Genomic DNA, 23559 nt, shown 5'->3' on the forward strand with positions numbered 1-23559 from the left:
TCAGAAGGATAGCTCTCAAAAAAACAGTGTTGGCAAGAATGTTGAAAATTTGAAATCTGAATGGATCATTGATGAGAATGTAAAATAGCACAGCTGCTGTGGAAAACAACATGGCAGTGTCTCAAAATTTTAAAAAACAGAATGATCGAGACATTCTACTTCTGGGTATATACCCAATAAAATTGAACACAGGGTACCAAATAGTTATTTGTACACCAATGTTCACAGAACCGTTATTCACAATATACAAAATGTAAAGGAACAACCATTATTCACAATATACAAAATGTGAAGATACAAAATATCTACAGAATTTATATAAAGCAAGAGGAAAAGATCACCTGGCTAAAAATTTAAAATGGGCAAAGGGTAAACAGTCATAGAGCAGGATATATGAATGACCAGTAATATATTAACATATGCTCACACCTCACTGATAATCTGTGAAAGACAGACAGAAACCATAATGAGTTATCATCTCACATTTATTACAACACCAACTCTGGGTAAGGATGTGGAGTGAACAAAATATTTTTTTTGGAAAAATATATTCTCTAGATTCTACTTACATTAGGTTCTTTAAAATATAAAACTAAATAATATATTATTTTGGGTACATATGTTTATTTATAGTAAAATTATAAAAATGATGAGGGGAATAAAAACATCAAATTTATAAAAATGTTTATCTTTGGTAGGATAATAGAGGTTACCATTAAGGAGACATTGGAGTGGCAAAATACTGATAAGAGTCTATTTCTTCAGCTGGGGAATATAAGACCCAGGTACTCATTACTGTTCTGTTTTAAACTGAGCATGTATATTTTGTATCTTCTTTTGTATGTAAAGGTGCTTCGTAAGAATTTTCTACATAAAAAGGAAAACTCTCTTAAGTTTTGTATGAGTGAGAGTATCTTCCAGAAGGTCACTTTCCCAGTGATTGCAGGTTGTAGCCTACTGTCTAGCCTGGTTCTAAAGGTAATTAAGCTACAGAGTTTCTGAATGCAGCAAAGAGGGAACCTAGAAGTCATCAACACAAATACATACACATATATACAATATATAAAAAAGTATTTGAAAAAAAGTTCAGGGGTGGCATATTAAATGAGGAAAATACGGGAGAAGGAATATCAGATGGTACATTAGAAATTTTATTTTGTTTTAGGAGGATGACACACTTAGAAAATGAGGTAAGTTAAAAGGAACACATACACTCATTTTAAGAAAAATAGACTTCAGCCAATTAGAAAAGAAAGAAAATCAAGAGGTAACTAGAGTATATTATTCTCCAGATTATTTTTTATCTTTCCTCAAAACCAAATCAGAAACCTAAAACTTAATTTCCAAAAATTCTTTTCAACAAATGGATATTTGCTATACTTATTGTGAAACTAGGATAGGGTTATTTTTGTTTTTGTTTTGTTTGGGTTTTTTTCAATTTCTTAAGGCAGGCAAAGCTGACGCTTTAGTGCCAACATGATTTTTCTAAGTCAATACTACATTGTCAGCTTCTGTCAAATTGTAGAAAACCCAAATTCCCACATGGTATTAGTTTTTGAGCAACTTTAACAAAACAGAAAAGTGCGTGCCTTGGTTTGGTTTCTGGTGGTACATAAGTTCCGATCCAGCACTGAAAGACTGCTTTCTGGGCTACTGTTTCTGATACTCATCTGTCCCCTTTATTTTCCACACTAGCACATTCTTTGCCTACTTCTCTAGACCAAGGTGATCAAGTTTATAGGGCATTGATTTCTTATATCAGCTTAATCCTAGATTGGCTCGCTGCAACACCTTTTGGCATGCTATTCTAGTTTCTTGTCCTCATCACACAGACTGTGGAAGCATCTAATCCTGAATTTAAACACTAATTTACAAATTAGGGTACCTCTAACAAGTCTCTTATGCTCTCAAATCTCGGATCCCTTACACATTAAAATAAGAGTAATAATGCCTATCTTTTAAGAATTGACTTTTAAGTGCTTAAATATACTCAAACTTTTTTTTTTTTTTTTCAGTATTGGGGACTGAACCCAGGACCTCTGCACTGAGCTACATCTCCAGCCCTTTTTTATTTTTTATTTTGAGACAAGGTTTTGCTAACTTGCTCAGCTGCCCAGGCTGCGTCAGCTGGCCTCCCCAAGTGGGGGGATTACAGGTATGTGTCCCCCATGCCCAGCTTCACGCTTCCTAAGCATAGTTGGGCTGTAGGAGTGGGATTCTCAGTTTTACTCACACGCCTGCTTCTTAGTTGTGTCTCTTCAAACACCACACCCAACTCTGGTGGATAGCAGAAATGCTTTCTCCTTTCTAGCTTCCACGGTCCTGGCAAGACCTAACAGTTTTCTAGCTCTTCAGGAAAAACAATGCCAGTTCCACAGTCCTAAAGGATACTCATCCCAATTTTAGCTCTTCTGCATAGATTTTACAAATACCTGCAGATTCTCCTGGAATCTGAGGTTTGCAGACTTCTAGGCATTAACTGTTCCTTTCAATAGAACAGTAAAAGTCAGTAGTTCAACTATGTTAGCTATCCTGTGTATACATATACATATATTTCCCCTTCTTTCTTTTCTCTTTTCCCTCATCCCAGCTGTTCTTTCCTTTTGAGCAGTTTCCTTCCCTTTCACAATGTCTATTGTACCTCCTAGATTTTAGTCACTCTTTCAGGTTCTTACACTAGTGAGATAATACAGTGTTTACACATGCAGGTCTGATTTATTTCACTTATGAGTATGGTCTTTAGTTGTGTCCATTTTCCTATAAAAGCCTCAAGATTATCTTTCTTTATAGCAGTGTAATATTCCATTATGTAGCTAACATAGCTGAACTACTGACTTTTATTCTCTATTGAAAGGAACAGTTAATGTTTAAGTGTATGATCACTCTTACACGTCTATATTTCTTTATCTGAGTATCCAAATTGAAAATATCAATATGTAATACAACAACCATTGTTAATTTCCTATCACCTTGTCTGAGATTCTGTATTGCTTATATTGTTTTTATGTTGTTTTCTAAATGTACGTGTGTTTGCTAACATGGTTTCATTCTTTTATCTTTAAAATTAAAAAAAAGACTTCTAGGCACCACTCTCGGGCTTCTAGAACCAGATGTGGAAAAAGTGCAAGTGAGTCTCCCTCAAAGATTTCCTCAGTTACTCTTATCTTGATGTCCTCAGGCTTGAAGAAGGACGACTAGGATAGATTAGGTAAATGTAGGGCTAAAAAAACCCTTGTTTTGCCAACTTTTCCTAAGTGATTAACATCCCTACCTGCACAGTTGGACAGGGATCTGACTTAGATTTTCAAGATAAAAAGGGAGACAAAAAATTGAGTTTCCTTGTCTACCTCCTACCTATCTTTATTTGCTCTATTCTGCCTCATAAAGGTCTCACTGTCTTCTTTTCTAAGCTACCACCAGACTGTTTTTTCATTGGACAGCGCTGGCTTCTCTAATGGCCTGTTTTCTCTGTTACCCTCACACATTTTAAAAACCCACTCTTTTATGAAAACATTTCACAATATCATGTTATAGAAAGTAAGTTACAAAACAAAACAAAAACCTTCCTAGTTCCAAACCTGGGTCCTTTAACTTACCAAATGACTTTCACCTAGTCATATAACCAACTTGGGGTTTAGTTGTTTTTAATCTGCAAAACAGGGAACAATATGTCCTAGACATATAATTACTCAAGAAGCTTCAGACCAAATACAGTAATACAGGTGGATATGCCTTGAAAACTGTAGTTTTATGCAATGCAGAAAGCATTATTCATTCAATGAAGCAGTATAGAATAACAGCAAAGAGAAAAGAATCAAAAATTGAACTGCCAGATGGAATCCTGGTTCTATCATTTACCAGGTCTACCTTTTAATATGTAAAATGAAGATTATGATACTTATTCCATATGATATTAGCTCATTGATGTCAACAACACTAACGCCTACTGTGTGTTAGATATGGTACTAGGTACAGGTGAGACAATGAAAGACTTGGCTAACATGTTTGATAAAGCCACTATCTCCTACTCTGTATATTACATGTTTTAATCATTTGCATCATATATACTTCAAGGTAAACAAAAATCCATATTGTAAATAGTTTCTATAGAACATCAAGTTAAAATACCACAATTTCACTATTTCTTTTCTGTAAAAATTTCCAGTGAGTATATAATGACTCTGGCATTTCTTTTCCTAATCTATCACCTCAGAACTGTCCTGATGACTCCTGAGTAAACTACCTGGGACATGTTTCTATCAGACATAAATGAGCTAAAATAGTGTTTCTCAAACTAGCATCCTAAGACCATCTACTTCTCAATCACCTACATTGCTAATTAAAAGGAAGCTTTCTAGGCCCTATTTCAGATCTACTGATAAAAAAATGACTGTAAGATGCAGGAATCTGCACTTCCAGTAAATTCCCAATGTGATGTTTATGCAATCCCATTTGAGAACCATATTCCCAAGAGGGGTGGGGGAGAATGTCCTGTTACTTAAGAAATCTGTAACCAAATACTGAATAATGATCCAAACCATCACAAAGGAGAAAAAATGTAATCCTCAGAATAAAATTTCACATGCCTGTCTCTTAATAGGTTGGAGTCAGCAATCCACAGAGATTAAGACTGACTTGAACAGCTATATCTTAACTCAGAATACTGAAGAAACTTCTACTCCAGAGGCCAAGGCAAAGCGGGGAGGGGGGGACACTGAAAAGGAGCAAAGAGAACAGTGTACTGCATTAGTTACATCTCCTAAAACTGGGGGTTGGTGATTTCAGGAAATGGAACAACCTTCTTAAACTCAGTCGACCAAAGACAGCGCCCCCTGCTCCCACTCCACGTCGTCCACAAAACTCAGACAATCTCTCAAACGTAAACTTGCTATTTGGGAGTCAATTTCATCCTGTGACCTTCTGAACAATCAAACGCAAGGAGGAAGGTGATCTTTTGATAAAAATAAAATGAAACAACCGGCTAACATCTATGCCTCTTGGTGAGACGGTTACAGAAGGCATCTCACGAAGACACTATAGAGAATCGAGCAGCTCTGAACACTTAAGAGTGTGAACTTTCAAAATAACAACAACTCAACGCTAACAAAACAGTTCTCTGTCCACCGAGCCACAGGAGCCTGGGACCCGCCCTGGTTCAGTTAATAAAATGGCTTTTGGTTCCTAGATTGCTGCGAAGTTAAGCATTGAGACCGCACGGAGCTGGGAGCCCAGAGCGCAAAGGACGCCCAGCCTGCCCACACTCACCATCCAGAACCCGGTCTGGAGCAGCAGAGCGGGCGGGCCCGATTTCTCCCGCATGGCTGCGCCGACTCTTCCCCGCCTGCGTGAGCACCGCCCACCCACTCCCGAACCCACTGGGCCTAGCCTCTCCTTCCCCCTCCCCTCGGCCTGGTGCTGAATCATGAGCCCAGCATCTCCAAAAGGTAAAATCCAAGAACAAAGCCCGGGGGCGGGGGTCTCAACGGGGTAGCAGGTCCGGGTGGGGCAGAAGGCTAGAAACCACAACTTTGATTTGCTTTTCCCAAAACCCCCGCAACTCAAACCCCAAAATAAATAAATAAATAAATAAAAGTACTGCCGCAGGGACTCCCAAGAGGGTGCCCCTTTTCGATTCATTGTTCTAACAGGCTGCCCGGAGCCCCGCTGGGCCGGCAGCTCACGTGCCGGGGATGGGGGGCTGGGGCTCCGCCTGCTGGCGATCGGACGCCGGCCCCTCTCAGCAGGGCAGCGAAGGCCCTTTGCCCACCCTGGTCGCCATCCTTCCAGCCTGTCCCTAAAGCCGAACCCAGAGTCCCTGGAGGCGCAGGCGCCGGGTGGGTGCTGTCCAAATGCTGGGCGGAGGCGGGCGCGGGCGTGGGGGCGAAGCGAGGCCTGGCCTGCACCCCGCAGCGGCGGCCCTCGCCCCCCGCAGAGATCCCCGGGCACCGCTCGGCCATGGTTCCTCCGCCCCGGCCCATGCAGCCCGGCGGCAGCCCCCTCCCAGCCGTGGACGCTGGCCCCACGCAGTCCTGGGCCCTCCTTGGGTCCTCAGAAGCCGAAAGCAGAGGACAGCCCCAGGCCAGGCAGCAGAAGTGGCCGCTGGCTACTCACCCCAGCTGTTCCTGTCCCTGCGGTTCTTAGCCATGGTGGTCCGCAGGCTGGGGGCGGCGAGGCACTGTCACTGCGCTGGCTGCAGCGGGCGGTGGCAGGCTCCGTGCCCGCGCTGGGCGCAGCTTGCTGAGACTCTGAGGATGTTGCTGTGGCGCTAGAGGAAGGAGTAGGGAGGGAAAGGGAGGAGAAAGCGGATGAACCAAGCTCAGCATCACAAGCTCGAGTTCACACAAACACCAGCGTCACACCCTCCCTGCCTCAGCCCACCCCGGAGCGCGAAGACAGTGACAGACGATGTACTGCAACATTTCCAATGGAAAACACACACACATAAACAGCACCCGGCATACACACCCTCTCAGAGAGGCTGACAGCACTACCTAGTGACAGGAACACACACCATATATTGCATTATTCTGAGGGCTCAAATACCTGCTTCCTCTAGGGCCATCAGCCATTGGCATACACACGCTGGCAACATTTATACGGCTAAAGTAGTTAAAATAATCTACATTTACGAACCAAGCACCCTTTTTTCCATTGTAAAAGCTAGGTCATGTTAATAAAGAGGGTATTATGTATTTCTGATATGAATACTGGGCAGGTTTACATTTTTAAATTAGGTAAGCGAAATTCATATTAAGGAGAGCTGGAGATTCATCATAATCTGTAGCTAGCTTAACATCTAGTGGGCATTTCCCACTAGATCTGCAGAGGTAACGTCTAGAGTTCCAGTCCCATGGCAAATATTTGAAGAACACAGTGCTTCATAGTCTGGGTGGGTCTTGGTAGCCATCGAGGCTGTGGACAATTCTGAATGAAAAGCAAAAGGTGATACTTTTTAAAAATATTCTTAATTTCTTCCTTTTTGCTTTTTCCTCTCTGCCTACAAACTTGGTTGTCAGCTTCCTAGAAACACTGTCCCTAGCGCTACCTGGCCCACTTCGTCCCATTCTTCACCTTGTTCCGTCTTGCGTTTGGTTGCTGCCCACCCTCTGTCTGCACTGATCAGTTCTCCCTAGACCACCGTGAGCTTAATGACCACATCCATGGTCTCTGCTTACGGTTCACCATAAACAACTCCTCTCTCAGCACTCTCTTAACACAATTCATTCTGATGGCTTCAGACAGGACCTCCCTCCTGATCCACAAGTCTGTAAGACTGGAGAATCATCACACAATGAGCGTATAACTGCCTGAAGTTATCGCCACTTTGTTTTCCCACTGACATTTCAAATCAAACTCTCTCACCTGCCACTACTGAATCTTATGCATTCCATATTGCAGTCACTATATTTCCCCCCACGTAAGACTGTGTCTTTTATTAATTTTTTGCTCCAAAAGATGCCACATGGCTTATTTTAGGGGATGTGTTATTATTACATGTACAACAATACACATTTAACCATGTACAACAATCTACATTTATTCACATAGTCATCTTCTTTTGGAGCATCGTCGTAACTCTCCAAACTCCAAATTCTGGCCTGCAGTTCTCAGGGCTCCATTTCCTGTAGAACCATTGGTCCCCATCTCGTGAACAGCAATAGCACTCTCCTTAAATGAGCGCCTCTTGTCCATGCAGCCTGTGTGTAGTACACTGGCAACACAGCTGTCGGTGCTTTTACCCCATGAGCTCTTCACGGAAGTTGGGACCTCCTGCAGGCTAGGCTTCACAAAGTTCCCAAGTGTTAACTGAAGACTTACAAGACAGGAGTGGCAACAAAATTGGTAACAGTTAAAAGTGATGGTCCACACAAAAGTGACAAAAACTGCACCACCAAAATTCAGAAAACATTTATTTCACATGAGTACACTACGTACATCTGTTACAACACACGTGTTGAATTATAAAGATTCATATTAGACACAACTATGTCCATTCATTATCAACTGTGCACGTTATTCACGCATGTGTCTGTACTCTGAATGGTCACGTGGCAGTAAGTTTCAAGTGCATTTGTTTACACAGGTGTTTACCTCATGTCCAATGGCACCCACTTGGGTATTTGCAGTTACTCAATTATAGTTTATATTATCATTTATTTTAAGCATTAATGCAATTTTTTTTTGTCTTTTTGAGACTAGGTTTCACAATGTAGTTCAGACTGGCCTTGAACTCACTTTGTAGCCCCGGTTGATCTCAAACTCCTGGCAATCCTCCTGCCTCAGCCTCCTGAGTGCTGGAATTGCAAGCATGCCTCACTACACTGGCAATGCATTAATTCAGTATGTCCATCATGTGCTGCAACAGATGTACTCTATGTGTCCATCTGACTGACAATCTTAACTGGGGTTTATTTTCAGAGTAGGGCTTATATTGTAAGTATTCTATTCTATTCTAAGCATCTTGAAAAATCATGCTAGGGCTTACTTTCCAGGTAGGTTTTATTTAGGGTTAGGGTTGGGGAACAGGTAGCATCAAGAACACTGTAAACCAAGTTTACATTGTGGTCTTAAAGGAGACTACACCCAACAGAATGGCATTCCGCAACAATAATGGAACATTGGAAGACAAATTATCTCACCCCTGTACCTATGAACCAAGTTCACAGAACAAAATGTAGTACGTTCTGCTTTTGATTTTGTATTTCTTTGCTCTAATTCTCAGCTCCCATTCCAACCTAAAAGTCTCCGTCATTTAAAAAAAAAAAAGTATAGTGGAATCCGATGTAATGGATTCCAGAAAAAGGAGGTGGGGGAGAAGGAGGAGGAGGAGGAGCAAGAAGGGGAAGGGGAAAAAAAAGGATATAATTCAGTATCTATTCATAACTGAAAACTGATTTTTAAAAACCCTTTCCCTCTGTAATTAACAAGTACTTACTGGAAAAATACTCCAAGACTGTGTACCACACAAAAGCTTCAGTAAATAACTCTGTGATATACCGGCTTTTGGGTTTCTGTTTTTGTACTGTTGGCCAAGAACTTTTCAATTAATGATTTTAGTACCACTGGTATACTTATCCGAAGTAATTTTACAGTAACTATTTTAAATGAGGATTTTTAAATAATCCTCTAATTTCTTTTACATTTTATAATTATAGCTATCATTCTCTTTTTCACCTTTGTTGAGTATCACTATGGGTGTTCATGGAATCTTAAAAATAATTTTTTCACTGGTATTATTGTCTTTATTCTTTTTAATGTTCATAAGCCTTTAAATTAGCCAAATAAGAGCCCTTTTGAGTCAGCCCCTGTGTACTTCTCACATGTTCCTAATTTTCTTCTTTTCTGCCCCATGGTTTTTTGGTTTTTGGTTTGTTTTGTACTGGGAATTGAACTCAGGACCTTGCCCTTGCCAGGCAGGGCCACTGAGCTATATCCTCAGCCACTATATCCTTGTGCCACTGAGCTATATCTTCAGCCCTTATTTTCTGGCACCAGGAAACATTTCAGGTTTTCCTTATATTTTCTCTGCCTCAGAACTAGAATCGTCATTTCTCTGAGAAGATCTAGCTCCTCATAACGAGAAAAGATATTTAGAAACCAAGACCTGGATGCTGGTTTATGCTCATTGGTGGCTGAAGTGTCTGTTTCTGGACATTGCTAGGCACTGCTCTGTTAGTATGCATTATTAGAACACATTTATTTTTTAAAATCACACATCTAAAGTCTGAGAAAACACTTTCTACAATATGAAAATGCAAATACACATCATTATTTATGGCAGAATTTTTTAACTGTAAAATACTGTAGACAAGCTAAATGTCCATCAGTAAAAGATTGGTCAAATACACTACAATATATTTACACAGTGGGGTATTACATAGCTATAAAACAAGAATATAGATCTTTATAAAGTGAATAAAGGAATTTCTAGTATGTTAGATGGGGGGAATCAAAGGGCTAATAATATACCATTCCTATACAAAAAGAAAATTATATAGAAGAAGTTCCTTTTCATCTATGCAAAATAAATACAGCAAGAATAAAGAGAAGCCAATGAGACTGGTTACTTGTAGGAGACAGGAACAGGGTGGAAACAAAAGGAGAATGGGAACAGCGGAGCAGGGGTAGTACATACTTCTCTAGGTGTAACCTGTTGGTATAGCTCTGGCTCTTAGGACTATGTTACTCTTTCACATTTTTCAAAATAAACAAACAACTAATATCAATCAGGCCATAGAGTGAACTAAAAGAACTGCATACAGTCTTTTAAAAAGTGAATCCAACTGTATTACAGGTAAATAATATTTAACTATACTGAAGGATATAGGAAGAAAAAACCTGAGGAATTTAGAAAATAGCATTTTTCTGTATGCTACAAGACTGAAGACAAAAAGAACTGTATACAAGTTTTGTACTCAGTAAAAATTTTTTCCAGCATATATGGATTAGAGGTTATGAAATTACTTTATGTATGCTTAGGAGTGAACAAATATATGTTGCATAATGAGCACCAGCATTCTCACTGTTGGGGATAAAGTTACAATAAGAAAAGGAAGAAAGGGAGGATAAAATTTACTGTAACACTGAACTGAAATGTGAGGTACTAGTCTAATACTAGAGAAAGGGGAAACAGACACTGGAAAATAACCAGAAGACTTTGCCACAATGCTATGGTTGATACATTGTGTCAACTTGGGGTGTCTAGAAGTTTGGCTAAGTGACTCAACAGTTCTGCAACTTGGGGTGAAAAGGACATGCCCTTACCCTTCTGGGATGTTCATTGTGTCAGTATGAGAAGTTTAGAAGGTTAAATAACTATGTGACTCAGGTGCTTATTGTGTATTCATCCTAAGCCTGTGCAAGAGGGCATGGAGATTATGTGAGTGCTACATGGCCCCTGAGTAGGGGAGCCTGCTTGTAATTACAATGTAAGGGACAGAAAGAGGCTTGCTCTTCTCTGCCAGTGCTCCCTTTTGCTCTTGTTGTTTTGCTGTCTTCTGCTGCCATGAACAGTTGCCCTTTGCCATGGGCCACCCTGCCTCGGTGCCAGCCAAGTATGGATTGAAACCTCCACAGACTATGAGCTAAATAAACCTTTCCTTCCTTAATTTTGGGCATCAGGTATTTTGGCTCAGCAACAAGAGAAAAGCAACCAAGATACACAAGGATCAAGGTCTGCTGTCTTCTGTCCTCAATGTGTTGTTTTCTTTTCCAGTTCTAGCGACCACCATGGGTCCAAAAATGGCATTTGCCAATCCAGTCGTCAGAGGCAGGTAATCATGCCTAAAGCCAGAAAAGGCAAGTTTGTGTCTTGTGTACCTTCTTAAAAGCAAAACCAGCCTTCCAGAAGCACCGCAGCAGACTTTACCTCATGTGTTGTTGTCTAGAATTGTCCAGGGATAAAGCATTCCTTTAACAAGAGAAATAAATCTAGACCAGTGATGGCAAACCTTTCAGAGACTGAGTACCTAAACTGTAATCCAAAACCACATATTTATTGCAAAGGGCCAACACTGTACTGTAATTAAAACTGAACACTGAGGTTTTAGTTTTGAAAAAACTCATACATTAACATCTTTTGTCTTAAAAGAAAAACACGTAACAGAGCTTTCAATGATACAAACAGCTTTTGATTTAAAAGGTAAAAGTATGCATTTGGCATGCTCCTGTACATTAATGTGATCTATGCTGTTGTATGTATGCTTGCATGTTGAGAGAGGGCTTTGGTGTGCCATACCACTGACCTAGACCAATCAAGATTTCCCCCGCCCTGCAAGGGTGGAGGGAAGGTCTCAATCTGCTGATGGACATGGCCACTGGGCAGAGATCAACAAAACTGATTCTAAGAGGAGACAAGATATGTATTGGGCCCAATACTCAAAGTGATAATCAGAGCTTTCATTTTCCATTACCCTCTACTAACACCTAATCTGGTAGCATGACAAAACTCTGCTCCCATAGGCTTCAAGTCCTTATTGGTCTTACCTTTACTGTGTTGCCACAGGTTCCCACTGTCCAGTAATATTGGACATGTAAACACCAAGCAGCCTCTGCTGCACGTTGCGTTCCAGAGATAGTCCTCCTGTTCCCTTGGTGGAGCAACAACCAAGTTCCCTGTGGTCATGAGGACTGAGCACCCAAACCAGTGCGGTGTCCCCCTCTCTAACTGCTGGTTCTGGAGACCTCACGATGACCAGATGATAGGGTCAATTTCCTATGTAACAGAACTGTGACTGTGTTATCTGGGGGGAGTATCTGTCCCTTGGATAGTAAGGCCTTCAAACCCACCAACTCCAACTCTTTTCACTGTTGATTTATTTAATGTACCTTCAAATAATAATAGAAATTAAGGATAGTGGATAATTAATGTACAACAGAACTACCCGTATCTTGATTTCATGAACACTGATCCAGTTTTTAACAAATGAGAATACAACTTGATATTTATGATGTCTACTACGACTGGACCAAAGGTAAAATATTTAAAAGCAACTATGTGCATATCGAGTTTTTTCCTTGTAAAGGGTCACCACCTCAAGTAAGGCCATGTGTCTGAAACATGAGCCCATGTCAGTGGAGGTGAGGACCTGCACCACCTACAGCAGCCAGTCTGCCTCTCCTGCCTCGCTTAGGCCCCACACTAGCGGGCTTCCTGGAGAAGGAATGGTCAAGTTCTGAGTGTCAAGCACATTCCTCAGCAGGGAGCACCATAATCCATCTCAAGAATCCTCATTCTCAAGGTTCCATAATTCTTAAAACAGCAGTTCCACAAACTCCACTAATAAGGTGTCTTGCACGTTAGGCTCTCACGCACTTTGCTTTGTTGTCCCCCTGATCAAGGCTGACCATCAACTAGCTCAGGGGTGGATTCAGCACTAAGCTTCTCAGTGTGGCAGATTCATCTAAATTCTTCAAATAATAACCTGTCCTCTGCACCACTGCTACTGAGAAAATCAGCTACAGAGAAATCATCACTGCTCTTTTCTTCAAGCTACGTAGTTTTTACAGGAGGGGCTGATCTTTCTTTCTCAACAGAAGTTTCAGGGTTACAATGCTTTTTTCTTCTTTTTGAGGCAGGGTTTCATTATGCACTTCAGACTGGCCTTGAACTCACTTTATAGCCCAGGCTGGCCTCAAACTCACAGTGATCCTCCTGCCTCAGCCTCTGGATTACTGGAATTACAGGTATGCACCACCACACCTAGCAGGGATACAATGCTCTTTGTGCTTCTGGAAGCACACCAAGTCCAACGTTACAGAGATAAAACTGCAGAGGACCACTGGATGGGCTCTCCTTGAAAAAAGACTGCTTGTCTCCATTTTGACTAAAGCTGGCCCTAATTCCGTGTATTTATATGTACAGAGCTGGCTAGCTTAATACTTTATCCTCTCAGTTGGCCTGAAGCAGTGCAAATGGGTCCAGTGGAGGAGCTAATGTGCAGTCTTTGAAGCAGTGCCACAGGTCAGTGATACCCAGCTCTCAGCTGAGACTGAGGTTGGAGAAAGAACCTGTGACATCTCAGGGCGTGAAGGCTGGACATCAAAGCTGAAGCACAGTCTTAAAATACTAAATACTTCCTCAAACTGTGTTATGTGGATTCACCCAAATTTAGAGGCTCCCTGCTACCAGAATCCCTGCACTGTTTCTGCAGACCTCTCTCTGCATATTGCAGAGACGCTATTGTGCCGATTACCTAGCGCAGCTCACAGCACTCCGTACTTCCCGCCATTCTCACAGTCACTCAACCCTGAGCCCCTCCCCGCTTCACAAATTAATGAGACCTGGGTTGGGCGCTGGGTCGAGGCCTTCGTTCTGGTTAGTCATTGTTCTAACTGATCTTAAGACTCCTTTGGCTCCCCACAATTACAGATACATGTTTTTCTCTTCATTCTCGCCATGGGTTGCACTGAAAGTGGTAGACTCGAATTATTTATTGGGATTCCAATCACTTTCCCCTGGGATTACAAATGTGGACTCCTCCGGACCATGATAAGGCCAGAGTGGGCTCTCTATAAAAATCACAGAGACAAAGCTCTAGAGACAAAAATACTTTCAGGGAGCTATTAGGAATGATGGAAGAGCCGCTCCTACCCCTGCCCTTTAGCGCTCACGCACATGCACTTCGAATATGGGGTCAGTGGCTACTGGGTCAAGTCTCCTGCCATTATCCTCAGAGGGTCACCTCTCAGCCAGCACCCCAGCTGATCCTTCAACAAACCTTTCCTGCACTTCATTAAACTAGGTGCTCTTAAGCTAAGTTTGAGCAAAGGTCAGTGAACTCCATGGGCACGACTGTGCCGCCACGCTTTCCTCACAGTCAGTCTCTTGCTCTAAGAGTCTAACATGATGTTGTTTGTGATGCATGATGTCAAAGTAAGACATTCTATGAGTCCGTTAATTGTGGTACGAGTAGGAGCTTCACAGGCAGGGAAGATAAACCTGTCTCTGGCTATGTATCTATTCCTCTGAAGACAAACTGCTTTTTTCCTCCATAGGGGAAGGGAACTATTGTGATGAAATTGCCACCCACATGGCTGAGTCTCTGCAACAGTCTCTGCTATAAGAAGGTTAAACACTCTACAGCTGAATTATACCGAGTTACCAAGCAGAGGTCCATGTTGTTGAATATACTTTTAGCCTAATTCTGACTGCCACATGGGCCCACTGAGCAGGCTCTAGGGTGACTGGATAAACAGGACAACTGACATCCATAGGGCAAATCATCTTTGAAACTGATTATCAAGATGGAAGCCCTCTGGTGAAAAGTAATACAGTTCACAAACATTTTCACATTCTGGGCAAATTTGAGTCATCCATTATACCTCTTCTACTGACTTCCTTGTCTCAATTTTTTTTTTCTAAATCATTAACCAATCTGTTAGCTACCATGAATAAACTGTACCTTAGGCCAGCTTCCCTTCCTAACAAAGATGACAATTAAATGGACTATGTAAAGTTATGCCCACTGAGAGAGTTTCTTTCATCACTGTCTTTCAGGGCCACCCCGTCATGAACTGAGATCATAACTCAGTAGCTGGCTACTTCAAACTGGTGCTAGAATATCATGTGGAGCGTTCATAAACCAGGCCTTAAATTTTTCTTCCTCCACTAAATGGCTGAGTCCGTAAATATGGGTTTGGGGGAAAAAAGACAGCAAAGAAGTAAGGACAGACGCAATGGAAGTTTGTCCATGTAATTTACTTGTGCCCTCCAGATCATCTCAGGCTACCGCAGTGTGTACTCTTGTACTTGAGGATGGAATTCTGCAGTCCATGTTCAACTTGCCGAGTCCTAAAGCTCATGTACCAGGCTGCGTGCACTACCACATGGATCATCAGTAGGGCATTATGCTGTTCCAAGGCCAGCAAAAACTGAGGGCTCATAAATTTACAAGGCAGATGGCTCAAAGATCAGTGAATGCAATCTGTTGTCTTCAAAATCTAAGCAGGTCAACCAAGTACTGTGCATTTTTCTTTGAGGTAGATGATCTAAGGTATAGCATCACACCTCCACTGGGTGTTAGAAATTTCAGTAATGTGGCAGGTCCCTGAACTGAGTTCCTATCTCATCCTCTGATATGAGTCTTTTGTTTTGGTTTTTTCTTTTTTCTTTTTTTTTGCTTTTCTTTCTTTTCTTTACTTTTTTTTTTGAGACAGGGTCTCACTAAGTAGTCCAGGCTGGTCTTGAACTGGCAGTGATCCTCCTACCTTAGCCTCTTGAGTGCTGGGATTACAGGTGTGTGCCACCACAGCTGGCAAGTTTTTAAGCGATGGGTTCTCTCAGTGCTGTTCAGGCTAGCCCCAAACTTCTGTGCTCAACCAATCTTCCTGCTTAGCTTCCCATGTAGCTGGGACTACAGGCACACAATACAACACCCAGCATAATAATCTTTTTAAGATATCTAGGGTAGTTGCTGTTTCCTGTTCACCAGGTCCCTTTCCATAACGTCATCATAATAACAGACTATCATGATGTCCAGCTGGGTAATAAGAAAATAATAATCATCTCTGGAATGACACTCATAGAACAAAAAAGGAAAGACATTGCCAGTGCAATCACAGTCATGTAAAAGCAAACTGCTTCTGATTATTCTTGCTGGTGGAATTGAAAAGTCAATCTGGGTTTCAAGTCAACAACAGCTACATTCTAAGTGCCAAGGGTTGTACCGATTTGCTCTAGTGAAGGTCCCACTAGTGGATGGCATCGTCATAGTCAATGTGGCTATTTGTTATGGTTCAGATGTGTCCCCCAAAGTTCACTGCTAGAAACATAACCTGTAACATAACAGTGTGGAAAGGCAGGACCTTCAAGAGGTGGTTAGGTCATGAGGGCTCATAATGATTTAATGTCATTACCCTGGCAGTGGGTTTCTGATAAAAGGTCCATTTTGCCCTCTCCCCATCCCCTCTACTTTTGCATGTCCCAGTGATATTTTGCCCTTCTGCCTTCTGCTAAGGGATAGCACAGCAAGAAGGCTGTCACCAGATGTGGGCATCTGTTATGTTATTTTTTTCCAGATGTCCCACAAAAGCCTCAGGTGCTCACAGGTGGGGCTTTGGGGAGGTGACTGGATCATGGGTGTGTAATACTTGATTAGTCCACTGGTAGGTCTATAGCTGGGTGTGATATTAAGAGGTGAAACCTGGTAGGAAGAGGTAGGTCACTGTGGGCATGACCTGGAGGGTGTATATCCCTCCTCCTCCCTCGTCCCCCTTCACTGCTTCCTGCCTGCCAGGCCTTGGACTGTTTCTCCTCTGCCATGCTCCTCTGCCTTGCTGCCCTGCCTTCGAGCCAGGCGATTATGGACTGGGACATCTACAAACTATGAGCTAAAACAAACCTTTCCTCCTTTAACTTATAGGTGGCAGGTATCTTGTCCCAGCAATGAGAAAATAACTAAGACAGCATCTTAAGGTTGGACTGCCTGGCTTCTGTAACTATGAGAAACAAATTTATTTTCTTTGTAAATTACTCTGTGGCATTCTGCCACAGCAACACAAAACTGGCTAAGACATTTTTGCATGAGCCAAAGAGATGAACTAAAAAAGAAAAATCTGTACCTTTCAGATCTTTAACGATGGCACTAGTCTTTGCAGTTTCCCCAGTGACCAAGTTTAATTTTGTTTTTATACTTTGACACCAGATAGGGTTAGCTGGAGAGGTTAAACTTGGCCCTATCAATCAGAATATCCTGGAGGAATGTGAAAATTTCACAATCCTATTCACATTTGTGTACTGCACATACTATTTCTGCTACTCAATGTATCATTTCACATACATTTTAGAACTTTAGTTCCACTGGGCCTGCTATGCAATGGATTTTAGCCAAGGTTACGCTTGAATTTCCTTTTTTGTTGAACCTAGGGCCTCTGCACTAAGCTACATCCCTAAGACCCCCTACACAACACCCCTACCCCACCTTTTTTTACTTTTTTTACAACCCACCTACCCCACCTTCTTTTACTTTTTACTTTGAAACAGGGTCTTGCAAAGTTTCCAAGTTGCCCAGGCTGGGCTCAAACCTTTAATCCCCCTGCCTCAGCCTCTAGAAGTGCTGGGGTGACAGGCATGTGCCACCATGCCTGGCTTATATCTGACTTTCTTAAGTCTCTGGGCTCTGGAATTCCACTTTACTCTGATCATTGGAATTTTGGTGGTATTCTGAAACTGCAGGGATTATTCTTCAGGGCTAATACCTACTAGTCTCCGGACAGTATGAGAATTTTACATTCCTCAGTTTAGTCATCCTGGTAAAAGGTCAAACACGTCCCTCTGGAAGTGGCTTTAGGAACACTTTTTATATCTGGCTGTACTGCAGGGTACTTTCTCAAAGGTAGTAGGCTCTTAATTAGAGGATTCTAGGTTTGTGAACTGGCTTAAGACTAGAAGTTAAATAATTATGTCTCAAGAATCTCTTTTAAGTGACTTCATTAAATCAGTCCTAGAATTTTTCCAATCACGTATGTCAAGTAGTACTTAAGCAGACCACTGTTTCCATCCAGTCTAAGAGAGCAGGGGATCAACAGGCCACCACTCCCACATCCATGCAGTCAAAACACCGTTGTTATCACTTCTTTCTGAGGGTTATCGTGGTAATTGTACTGAACTTATTTTTGAAGTTATATCACCCAGTTTCTACCAGGATTTCAATATTTCGGGGTGGCATCAGCATCTCCAACCTAATGAGGACAGTCACCAAAGAGCTTCTCAAGGGTATCTATGTCCCTCACTCAGTGTCTTGATGAAAGTAAATTCTACGGGCCTTCCTGTAGGTGGTATGGAAAAAAGCATGACTAAGCAGGGTGCACGTAATGCGAAGTATTTGGCAAGATTCTGTAACACCTTCAGTGTATAAACTCTCTCCTCCAAGACCTGTCCTTACACTTCCCCATCTGTGGAATGTCGAACCTCTAACTCTCGCCCAGCATTTTCATCCTCATTCACACCTGCCTGAAGGTTTTTACCCAGGTCACAGGGTCCTAGACCGTCTTCACTACTGCCCTCCCTCAGCATAACAGAACTAGGCCTTGCATTTAACTGACACTTCGATGCCCGAGGCCGTACAGTCAGGTTCTGGGCTTGACTCTCAGCCCTTTCTGATTGGTAGCTATAAGAAATAATGGGTTTCTTCAAAGCTGTCAAAGAAACTTTCTAATTTTCTACTCAAGCCTTAAATGTGAAATTCAAGGCTCTCTATTTGTATGTGTGTTGTGCGCTCAGAAAAGCGGTCAAAGCAACCAAATGACGCCACAGTCGTAGTAATTATCATTATCACAGCAGCTAAGTACTAGAGACTGACTCCCCCGTGCGGTGCCCTCTACCAACACTCCATCTGGTGCACTACTGACGATGGAGTGACTGTGCTTCTGCGCTATGCTATGGAGTACCACTGCTCCTTTATTCTTGACAATTACTTTAGACAGTCATCAGATATGTGAGTAACATTATTCCTGAAAGATTTCTTGAGGATCTCTCTTCTGATACTTCCTCCAATTTATACACATAACTGAATCAATCAGAGCTCTAGGCAGAAAGACACAGCATGGCGAGAGTCTAATGAAAGGACTTTTTATAAAAACAAGGATAAGATTAGGAAAAGCAGTAAGAGACAGTGAGACACCCTGAAACTAGCAACAGTGGGAAGCCATGAGCATCCTCCCTATCTCCAAAAGGACAGATGTTCAAAAGGAATCCTGTAAGAGCTATGCAGCTGCAGGAGGGCCAAATCCAGCACTAGGGCCACTTCTGTTTGTAACACTTACCCACACAGGTATAGGCAAACTTCAGGTTCCCTTCTGAATGTTTTACCTATTATAATGTGAGGAGACTTGTAAGAAACAGCATGTGATTATTTGTAATTTATCTTTTCTTAGCTACTGAATCTGCAGACAGAACCACTTCGTGTGTTAAATATAGAAACCTTCCCGCCAACTTTCATGTAAACCTTAAAATCATCCTGAGGATAAAGGTTAAGAAAAACAGCTTCTTAACACATCTGAAAATCAATACAAGCTCTATAAAACACAGATGTGCCCTGCTTTCCTCATCTCTTCTTAAATCTCTCCTCACAATGACCTGACGCGGATTCTGAATACAGTTCAAGTCCTACTGCTATCCAGAACAATATAGAATTGACCTAGACTTTGAAAACATAGTTTTTGCCTCAACACATAAGCAGTCTTGATTAGTAACAAAATAATTTAATACCAACTATTTGAAAATCCAAATAATTGTGGCAATGCCTTCCAACATTTAATTGATTTACATGTAACAAATCTATGGAGCACTCAGTATCACATCAAATTATGTTTTAAAACTAATTTATGTTGGAAGATTCATCAAGAAATCATATTATCTAAACCTCTATAGTCCACAGACTAAAAAGACTGTGTTTATGCTCTGTCCTATCATACCTGAAGGTTTTAGTGGGCTGTTATCTCTTGGATAATAAATTGTAAACCTTGGCTATATAGAAAATAAAGAAAAGTTATGACCTCAGGTTTTTTGTTTGTTTTAGCCTTGGCTAAAGGCAGAGATGAAACTGGAGTCACATATTACCATTCATATTTTATTGAGGAACTCTCAAGGAAGGGGGAAACACTACATTATACAGATAAGAGCAAAAATTTGGAAATATTTATATTCAGATATTATAAAGACATTAAGACTATCTAGTAACCTGAAGACACTAAAAATACATGATAATCAGTTTGGGATGAAAGGTCTATTATGCTACTTTTTATTTATAGTCTATGCCTTGTCATTATAAAGTTAGACAGTTCATTAGAGTTTATTATAAAGTTAGCCACAATAATTTACTATTATTATTTTAATTTTTATTGGCCTATGTTTGCAGTACATAATGATTACATTCCTTGTGGGGAGTTGGTCCATGTGTACAACATGCCTTAGTTCTTTTTTCATCTCCTTCCCCTCCTTTCCTTCCCCCTCCCTCTGTCTCTTGGTCCCCTCCCCTTTTGCAAAAGATCTAGCTCCTTTTTTTCCTATGATCTATCTTTTATTTAGTTCTTTACTTATTTATGCTTTGAATTTCTCATGTAAGAGAAACTGCAATATTTATGCTTGTGTGTCTGATTTATTTCACTTTACGCTATGGTCTCAAGGTGCATCCATTTTCCTACAGACGACTCACATTTATCTTTATGGCAGAGTAGTACTCCATTGTGTATAAATACCACACTTTCTTTATCTATTCCTCTGTTGATGGACATACAGGCTGCTTCCAAGATTTAGAAAGTACAAGTTGTGCTGCTATAAACATGGGCATATATCACTGAAATATATAGACAGCTAAGTTAGATAAAAATTAAGAGGCAGTCAGAGAGGGATCAGGCCCTCAGTGGAGTTAGTATAAAAGAGGAGACATATCAAAATTGTGTCTAGGGACAAACAGAAAGAGATCAGGCCTACGAGCTGCCCCAGAGAGAGAAAAAAGCTTAAAATTGCACTGTAGTTAGCACCACCTGGTTTGGTGAACCTAGATAAGGCATTAGGTACAAAAACGGGTAATCAAAACCCCCTGATTCATGTTCCTAGACTTTGCCTAAAACGCCTTTGATCCTTCTACATTATAAGTTTTAGATGAACTAAACTTAGTGATTCCTACCATAAAGCTCACTATATGCCTCACTTCCCTATTGGATCAGTATTATTAGCTAAGCCACAATACTTGTAATCCTACAGGTCAATTGTAATTTGACCCACAGTTACCCAAGTTATGATTTTGTGTATACATTACCCTTGGACAAAGAGTCTCTGTAACAACCCCCTTTCAGGACCCCTTCTGTCTCTCAGGAGTTTTATCTCAATAAACTCTTCCTACTTTTTTCCTCCTTTGTCCCCATAACCATTTTTTGGTTGTTGAGAAACAAATTCAACACATCTGATACCTAACAGGTTGGAAGTCACTTCCCTGTGACACTAAGATGTCTTTAATTCTTTTGTGAAGATACCTCAAAGGTAAATAGCTGAGTTGAATGGAATTTCTATTTTTAGTTTTTTGAGGCACCTCCTTACTGATTCCCGTAGCAGTTGTACTAGTTTACATTCCCACAAAGTAGAAAGGTTTCGCCAGCAGCCTGGCCAGCATTTGATATTATTTGCTTTCTTGATGATAGCCATTCTTTAGAATAGATAAAGATAGAATCTCAATGTTGTTTTAATTTGCATTTCTCTAATGGCCAGAGATGCTGAACATTTTTTCATGTATTTATTACCCTTTTGTACTTCTTTTGAGAAGTACCTATTAATAGTTTTTTTATTATATAACCTTTACCTTGGAATTATGTGCTTAAGATGTAAAATCAAATTTATTCACTTTACCAACCAACTCACATCACTGGTTTTGTTAAAATTAACTCACTCTGTGTTTTAAAAAGCTTTAAAATTCTTCTGCAGTTAATATATAGCAAATGTTTTCCTCTTTGCATCACTCATGGTACAATTAAATAATGATTATAGCAGACATATTTTTAAACCACTACGCAGAATCTTGACTTTTTCCACTCTTTTCCGGGCTGATGGTCAAAGCATATGGATCTGCCACTACTGGCAATGTAAAACATTTGTACTTCGGGGTCATCTTGAACCCTATGACCTCAGAAATTTTACTGCCTAATTCTTTTTACATGTTGTATTTCAAAAATAGCATGCTTAAAGACTGTCAGAGGATACCTATCCTTATTTAAAGCTGGACATTCATAATTTCCACTTTATAAAGACTTTTTATAAAGTCTTAGTATCTAGAAAAGATGTGCCTCTCTTGATAAATCTGGTTCATCTTTATCTCAAAAACAACATAAAACCCTCCACTTTGGCCAGTTTGTTGCATTGTTCTAGCTTCCTGTTTTCCTTCTCTTTAACCTCATGTCAGTTTCCTCACTTATTTTTATCCTGTGTAAAAACAAGTACATATTTTCTGTATGTTGCCTTAAACTCCCTGTGGAATAATGCAGTTGTAACAGGAGTAGTTATATCCCAGACTAGAAGAAGGCTTGATGCCTATAGGGCTACAGAGCATAAAAATCCCTAAGACAGTAAACAAGTACTAAGCTACCAATAGAATATTTCAAGAGATTTTGAGTCATCAAAGCCAAAAACATGTACCCACCAAAACAAGTGCCGAAAAGCTTTGAAAGACAGAACTGTTCAACAATTTTTTTTCAGTGCAGCAAACACATAGGCTTTGTCCATGAGCATGTAAGCCTGGGCTTACTTATGTTCCCTAAATAAGTGCCCTTTGTGAATACAGCACAAGAAAATACATATATTCCCCGTGGTTTTCAGGTGTGAATTTAATTTCTACATTACACAGCTGATTACAATGATCACCAATAAAGTATATATTTCCCCAAAACCACATTGAATTAGATACTCAAAGCTGCTTATCAACATCTGCAACTTGTTCTTTTGTGATTTTTCAGTAGAGAATTACCTGGCTTTTTCTGGAAATCTCTGCTGGACTTCAGAAATAACTTGACCAGTATATTTAAGGTTGGTAACCTAATTTCTATCTTCAGAACAAGCCTGGAAGTGAAGTTGCAAAACAGCTTAGGAAATATCAGCCAATCTACTTCCTTCAACTCCTGTTCAATACTTTGTCAATGGTTAAGAAGTTCGAAACCTCTTATATTTGATAACCCCATTTACAACCCCGTAAAACGCTTATGGACGCTTTCTTGGGTGTCAAATGCAAAACTTTACCCTCTTCGAGCTACAGATAAGGACTCTGAGATGCTGCCAAGTGCCATGTTCTGTCTCAGATCACTTACTGAGGAAGTGGCAGAGCGCACATCAGGCTATCGCGCTCCCTGACAGTTTTAGCCTGAGCAGAATTCCTGATCGCATCAAAAGTTCAATACCGCGGTTGCGCGCAACACGGACAAAAGCCATGGAAACTTCCTCGGAACTGGGGCTTTCAGGATGTCTTAGTGGAAGACAGGCTGTGCAGGTGTGCAGCACAGCCTCACGCCCGCACCGCCGGGAACGGTTCGCAGAGCCGGAAGGTGCGGCGGGGCGAGCCGCGCTGCGTCGGCCCG

General features: G+C 41.0%; 1 protein-coding gene across 2 annotated transcripts in view; it reads right to left on the reverse strand.

Moving 5' to 3' along the window:
* The window catches only part of Atl1 (atlastin GTPase 1), a 79400-nt gene extending 55905 nt beyond the window's left edge, over positions 1–23495 (reverse strand). The window contains exons 1-2 of one of the 2 annotated variants that reach the window (XM_005376821.2): positions 23293–23495; positions 6112–6265 (exon numbers count right to left, since the gene is read on the reverse strand). In XM_005376821.2, the coding sequence (XP_005376878.1) occupies positions 6112–6145 (34 nt within the window). In that variant the 5' untranslated portion in view covers positions 6146–6265; positions 23293–23495. The remainder of the gene's footprint in view (positions 1–6111; positions 6266–23292) is intronic. The other variant, XM_005376822.2, reaches the window with a different exon arrangement.
* Between the last annotated feature and the right edge of the window lie 64 nt (positions 23496–23559).

Source organism: Chinchilla lanigera, unplaced genomic scaffold, assembly GCF_000276665.1.
Source record: "Chinchilla lanigera isolate Chin_1 unplaced genomic scaffold, ChiLan1.0 scaffold00008, whole genome shotgun sequence".
Classification (NCBI taxonomy): Eukaryota; Metazoa; Chordata; class Mammalia; order Rodentia; family Chinchillidae; genus Chinchilla; species Chinchilla lanigera.